General features: G+C 49.9%; 1 protein-coding gene across 1 annotated transcript in view; it reads right to left on the reverse strand.

The window, feature by feature from the left end:
• Window positions 1-2,659: 2,659 nt before the first annotated feature.
• The window catches only part of LOC120559085, a 25,767-nt gene continuing 21,082 nt past the window's right edge, over window positions 2,660-7,344 (reverse strand). Inside the window, exons 5-6 of the mRNA XM_039800507.1 lie at window positions 6,499-7,006; window positions 2,660-3,585 (exon numbers count right to left, since the gene is read on the reverse strand). Coding sequence (XP_039656441.1) covers window positions 2,660-3,585; window positions 6,499-7,006 — 1,434 coding nt within the window. The remainder of the gene's footprint in view (window positions 3,586-6,498; window positions 7,007-7,344) is intronic.

Genomic DNA, 7,344 nt, shown 5'->3' on the forward strand with positions numbered 1-7,344 from the left:
GGCTGCTGGTGGTGGTGGTGGTGTAATGGTGTGGGGGACCCATCATGTCTTGTTACCACTGGGCAGGCTGCTGGTGGTGGGGGTGTAATGGTGTGGGGACCCATCATGCCTTGTTACCACTGGGCAGGCTGCTGGTGTGGGGGGGTGTAATGGTGTTTGGGGACCCATCATGCCTTGTTACCACTGGGCCGGGCTGCGTGGTGGGGGGGGTGTAATGGTGTGGGGGACCCATCATGTCTTGTTACCACTGGGCAGGCTGGTGGTGGTGGTGTAATGGTGTGGGGACCCATCATGTCTTGTTACCACTGGGCAGGCTGGTGGTGGGGGGTGTAGTGGTGCGGGGACCCATGTCCTTGTTACCACTGGGCAGGCTGCTGGGGGGTGTAATGGTGGGGGGACCCATCATGCCTTGTTACCACCACTGGGCAGGCTGCTGGTGGTGGGGGTGTAATGGTGGGGGGACCCATCATGTCTTGTTACCACTGGGCAGGCTGCTGGTGGGGGTGTAAGTTGTGGGGGGGACCCATCATGTCTTGTTACCACTGGGCAGGCTGCTGGTGGTGGTGTAATGGTGTGGGGGACCCATCATGCCTTGTTACCACTGGGCAGGCTGCTGGTGGTGGGGGTGGTGTAATGGTGTGGGGACCCATCATGGCCTTGTTACCACTGGGCAGGCTGGTGGTGGGGGTGTAATGGTGTGGGGACCCATCATGCCTTGTTACCACCTGGGCAGGCTGGTGGTGGTGGGGGTGTAATGGTGTGGGGACCCATCATGCCTTGTTACCACTGGGCAGGCTGCTGGTGGGGGGTGTAATGGTGGGGGACCCATCATGTCTTGTTACCACTGGGCGGCTGGTGGTGGTGGTGGTGTAATGGTAGTGGGGACCCATCATGCTCTTGTTACCACTGGGCAGGCTGGTGGTGGTGTGAGTGGTGTGGGGGACCCATCATGCCTTGTTACCACTGGGCAGGCTGCTGGTGGGGGTGTAATGGTGTGGGGGACCCATCATGTCTTGTTACCACTGGGCAGGCTGCTGGTGGGGGTGTAATGGTGTGGGGGACCCATCATGTCTTGTTACCACTGGGCAGGCTGCTGCTGGGGGTGTAATGGTGTGGGGGATGTTTTCTTGGCACACTTTAGGCCCCTTAGTGCCAATTGGGCATTGTTTAAATGCAACAGCCTACCTGAGCCTTGTTTCTGACCATGTCCTCCCTTTATGACCACCATGGACCATCCTCTGATGGATACTTCCAGCAGGATAATGCACCAGGTCACAAAGCTCACATCATTTCAGATTGGTTCTAGTTCACTGGACTAAAATGGCCCCCACAGTCACCAGATCTCAACCCAATACAACATCTTTGGGATGTGGTGGAGGGAGCTTGGTGACCTGGATGTGCATCCCCCAAATCTCCATCAACTGCAAGACCCTCTCCTCTCAATATGGGCCAACATTTCTAAAGAATGCTTCCGGCACCTAGTTGAATCAATGCCATGAAGAATTAAGGCAGTTCTGAAGGTGAGAGGGGGTCAAACACGGTATTAGTAGGGTGTTCCTAATAATCCTTTAGGTGAGTGTGTATATATATATATATATATATATATATATATATATATATATATATATATATATATATATAGTCCAGCTCTAGTCCATGGATCAGATCTGATTTATTGTTTGTGCCACTCTTTTAGAAGCCTAACCAACATTCAGCAGGGAGGTTTGCTTCTAATTCCAGCGTGAACTAATAAAGCTGGGAGAAACAGTATTGGTATGTGGTCCTCCATTGTTGTGATGGTTGTCATGACACGTTGCTATGACAACGGAGGTGCGCGCAGTGACTCGTGACGTCACCCTACTCCGGCTCTCAGTCTGTGGATGAATCAGGCTGGTTCTTAGATAACTGGAGAGTAGAACCAGCACCGAACTGGTGTAAGCACCGGGCCAGAACCAGCACCTGGTGGGTGTGTGTGTGTGTGTGTGTGTGTGTGTGTGTGTGTGTGTGTGTGTGTGTGTGTGTGTGTGTGTGTCTGTGTGTGTGTGTGTGTGTGTGATTCATGGCTCTATCTGTCTCTCAGTTCACTACCAGACACATCTTACTGAAATAAAGTCCCACCTCTGTGTTTTATACAATGTCAGACAGTAGTAACAGATAACAGAGGGCTGGGGCAGATGTCAGACAGTAGTAACAGATAACAGAGGGCTGGGGCAGATGTCAGACAGTAGTAACAGATAACAGAGGGCTGGGGCAGATGTCAGACAGTAGTAACAGATAACAGAGGGCTGGGGCAGATGTCAGACAGTAGTAACAGATAACAGAGGGGCTGGGGCAAGATGTCAGACAGTAGCAACAGATAACAGAGGGCTGGGGCAGATGTCAGACAGTAGTAACAGATAACAGAGGGCTGGGGCAGATGTCAGACAGTAGTAACAGATAACAGAGGGCTGGGGCAGATGTCAGACAGTAGTAACAGATAACAGAGGGCTGGGGCAGATGTCAGACAGTAGTAACAGATAACAGAGGGCTGGGGCAGATGTCAGACAGTAGTAACAGATAACAGAGGGCTGGGGCAGATGTCAGACAGTAGTAACAGATAACAGAGGGCTGGGGCAGATGTCAGACAGTAGTAACAGATAACAGAGGGCTGGGGCAGATGTCAGACAGTAGTAACAGATAACAGAGGGCTGGGGCAGAGCTGACTGTCACTCTCCACCCTTGTGCCGTGAGTGAGCAGTTCCTCCACAGTCGTCCAATCATCGAGCAGCTTGCTGTTCCTGAGTCTGTTCTGCTTCCTGTGACTGAGCTCCAGCAGCGTCTGAGACGAGAGCGCCTGCTGCAGCCCGCCGCCACCGGCCTCCTCCCCCCCCGCGCCCCCCCTCCTCTCCCGGTGTTGCCGTGACAACGCCAGGTGACGCCTCCTCTCCGTGCGGCTCCAGTAGCGCCCCGCCCAGCGCCCGTCCTCGGCCGCGGCGTTCTCCCCCCCCTCCTCGGCGTCGCCACGCACCTCCTCGTCCGTCGTGACCTCGCTGCGCTCCCTCGCCAGGCGGTACGCGCGCGCCCGCAGCAGCTGGTTCCTCACAGACTTCTGATTGGACAGCCTGGAGCGGGGGGAGGGCGGCGAGCGGGGGGGGTGCTGGGGGGCTCCCAGCGTGCTGTAGCACGGCGCCGCGGGGCCTTTAGCGGCGGCGTGGCTCGGGCGGGTCCCGAGGGTGGAGAAACCTCGCCAGTCGGACGCCCCGCTGGAGGACCCGGGGCTCTTAGAGAGCGAGTCCTCTCGGCTGTTCCTCGGAGCGCTCTGATTGGTCAGGCTGGTTCTGTCGATGCTGAGCTGGTTGCTGGGGTGACAGTTGCTGGGGTAACTGGCCCGGCTCCGCGGCCCCAGAGTGTTGCTCGGCGCCCCCGGCGGGCTGTCTCTCGGCGCGGTTGGGTCAGCCGTGTTGGGGTGGCTGGCCCGGCGCGCCCGCTGCCCGGCGCTCAGGTCTGTGATGGTTTGACTCCGCCCCGCGGCATCGAACCGCCGGCTGCCGCCCTGCTGCTGCTCCAACCACAGCGCCCTCCGCTGGCACGGCTCCGTACGGCAGCCTGCACACAGGGGGGGGGACCAGGTCCACAGGGTTACATCACAACCACACAGAGGGGGGACCAGGTCCAGAGGGTTAACACCACACGGGGGGACCAGGTCCAGAGGGTTACATCACAACCACACAAGGGGGACCAGGTCCAGAGGGTTACATCACAACCACACAGGGGGGACCAGGTCCAGAGGGTTACAACCACACAGGGGCAGGTCCAGAGGGTTACAACCACACAGGGGGGAGAAAATAAAATAACAGATTCTCCGTTTAAACGGACCTTTGTTTGAGTGACATCATGTCGATGAATAAAACCCAGAAATGGATCTTTTAGTATTTCCACCGTGGATGGAGAAGTGAAGTCCTTCCTTTCAAAAAGTTTCTACATCAGAAATTTGGGTTTTCCAAATCCGTACAACGCTCTTTAAATAAATGATCAGTTCACTACTTTCATTGAATTTGCAAAGTGACATCATGACTTTGCGTTAACATAACGCTCTTTGCTTTTTATTTATTTATTTTTTTTTTATTTTAAATTTTTATTTCTATTTTTAAAATTTTTATTTCTTTAATTTTAATTTAATACATACTGTGTACATATACTTATATTGTTTATACCTATACTTATATTGTTTAATATTCCATTTAGAGAATGTGTGATTTGCACCAACAACACGAAAACCATAGATATAGAACAATAGATATGACATGACGTCATAACTTATGGCATAACTGTCCGCCATCTTACTAGGGTACTGTTTACTATTGTCACCTACAGTATGGCAGCAAGTATGGTTATCAGCTGTGCAGCACCTAACTGCTTTACCAGAAGGACCGAAGAGACCCAGGAGGCTGCCATCACTTCCCACACGTCAGTAGGAGTAGATAGAGTATTTTTTCTCTTCTTTTTTTAATTATAAATACAGAAAAGTTGGTGAACTAGCTAGCTAGCTAGTTACGTTGCCTAGCAACTGTTAACAGACCGGCTGAGATGTCAGTTAGTGGTGATTGCTAGCTAGCTAGCTCATCATTTATGAACAGCAAACATTGTTTTAGTTGATTGAATTTTTACCTCAAATAAGACATTTAGTAACGTTAACGTTATAACTAACTACGATAATATTGATATAAATACATTGACTGCTGCGGCTGATTTCACTCAATCTGTGTTAAGTTTTCAGTTAAATTAAAGTTAACGACAAGTACTGTAACGTTACACGTAGAGTAAAGTTACACAAATCAACAGTAGCCACACCAGCAACACGGAGCCTAACAGACCAGCCGCACTTAACGGTACATTTTCACCAGCTGACGTTAGCTCCCCAAACGTTAGCCATGTTTAATCCTGCTGTCAGTCATCATATATTAACTATTCTATTAACTATCTATTGTTGTCAGCTTACCTCATGCCTTTACACGATTTTCCTTTCAGTAAAGCAAATTAAAACTTAATAATCCATGTCTTGACGAGGTAAAGTAACTTCCAGAAAGTGTTCCTACTTCAGCAGCAAGGCTCCGCATTACTATCGTAAATGTAATTTCCATAACGTTAGCGCAATGAAAATTGCGCTAAAATCAGCAGTTCTGGTGAAGTCATTATAGTCTTTATCAACAAAAACTCATTGAAGCTAGCGAGGCTCTTCAACTACTCCGCTCATCGTCTAAACTAACTCCATGCCGGCCAGCTGACAGTAAGAAAACAAATGATTGGGAAATGTGGTCTTATAGTTGAGATTGACATTAAAAAATATTGTTTAATGTATATTAGCCATTCAGAATACCAAAGACAGTTTTTACATATTAAGTTCATGCAAAATTTAAAAAATAAAATTATTACCTGCAATATAAATGCAAAATTATGAGATTATCTTCATAATTGAACACATTACTTGTTCTCTTGGAGCTATATCAATCAAAATTCCACCCAAATCTCTATTTTTTGTTTCTTTCTAGAAAGGCACAGTTGTCTTACAGTCATTACTTTGAATTAAAACCACTATTGATGTATTGGTAGAAAAATATAAGGATAATAAAGACAACATGAGCCTCTCTCCCCATTGATTCCAATGGAAGCAATTCTAAAACTTAACCCTGGTAAGATGGCCGCCAAGTGCTTCCTTCCTGGAATGGCAAGTCAGAATTACATGTCATATCTATTGTTCTATATCTATGACCAAAACAAATTCCTTGTATGTGTTATGTCTGATTCTGATTCTGATTCTGATACACGCCAACTTTGTTAAGCCAAGCTGCGTGCTATCTGTACGTATTTTGAGCTATCTGCGTGTGTTAACATACATACGTGGCGCGTTATCACGAGAAGAAAACCAGGTTGATTTTAGGAAACACGCCAATAAGGCGCCACTTCATTAGATCAGTCTGGATTTTGGGTGTTTATATTTTTTATGCACTTTAAAGGTGCCCTATGAGATCCTGCATGACGTCACTTCTGTTGATGTTCCAAGTAAATTTAAAACAAAACAGAGCAAGCTCGCCCCTCCCCCCACGTTACTGTAGCTGTCACTAAGCCCCACCCCCTCCCCCAATCATCTTGTCAGTGATTGGCTGGAACGTGGTATGTTGTATTTTGGTGCACAGCCTGTGCCCCTAGTGTTTGTTTGACCTTTATGACCCCTGTGTTGTCTCCTGAGACCGGGCTTTTTCACGGTGTGTTCAGGGGCCAGGCAGCTAGTGGATCAAGGAGAAATGCCGACTATTTGAAATAAAAATGTAATCGCGCTGAAACCACGCAGGAACTCATAGTACACCTTTAACAGCATGATAATGTTGTTTATGATACGATGATGATTGAGAAACATTATTAAAACTAGACAAGTGGGTTGTTCTATGGGATGCCCCAGGCCATCGGGCAACCCTTACTGTTAACCCTGGTTAGGGGAGTGATCTGTAGAGTTTTACTAACCAGCGGAAGGCGAAGCCAGCGAGCGGTGGCGAGGTAAGGTTGGACTCCTCTCCGCACGGTGGAAGTGAACCGTTGTGGTCGTGCTGTTTCCCACAGTGCAGCGGGACGCCTGTGGCGCTCCAGAGTGAGCCATCGGCGTCGTCTCGGGGATGGACTCCAAATCCCAGCGTCCTCTCTGCTCTCGGGGGGAGTGGCCCGAGCGGAGGTGGTGAGTCTGTCTGTGGGCGTGGCTTCCGTGGATCTTATGCAGCCGCCGGTGTTCCCCGGTGCTGACGCTGTGGAAGCCAGAGTCGCTGGGTTCGGAGGAGAGCAGCGACTCAGAGGAAGAGGAGGAGCCTGGGGAGGAAGGGGTGTGGCCCGGCAGCGAGGACATGGCGTCCGTCTCGGCCTCCGAGAGAACCATGCGGTGGTGCGGGCTGTCCGGGCCGCAGCCCAGCCCGCTATCCAGCTCGCTGAGTGGAAGGTATCCGAGGAGACGATCTGACCGCCACGGAGGCTGATAGTCGGACTAAAGAGAAGGTGAGAGAACATAGCTGTTATTTCATCAGTAGGTGTGTCTCAAATTAGATTTTAAGTCAAAAATTTTGTGAGCAGGATTGGCGATTCCACCATTATTTCTTCTTTCTCCACCCGCCTACTTGGGCACATCTGAAGAAAACAACAACAGACACAGCTTAGCTTAGTGGCTGGTACCATGCAGCTAAAGACACAGGGTAAAGTTAGCTTAGTGGCTGGTACCATGCAGCTGAAGACACACGGTAAAGTTAGCTTAGTGGCTGGTACCATGCAGCTAAAGACACAGGGTAAAGTTAGCTTAGTGGCTGGTACCATGCAGCTGAAGACACA

Source organism: Perca fluviatilis, chromosome 5, assembly GCF_010015445.1.
Source record: "Perca fluviatilis chromosome 5, GENO_Pfluv_1.0, whole genome shotgun sequence".
NCBI lineage: Eukaryota > Metazoa > Chordata > Actinopteri > Perciformes > Percidae > Perca > Perca fluviatilis.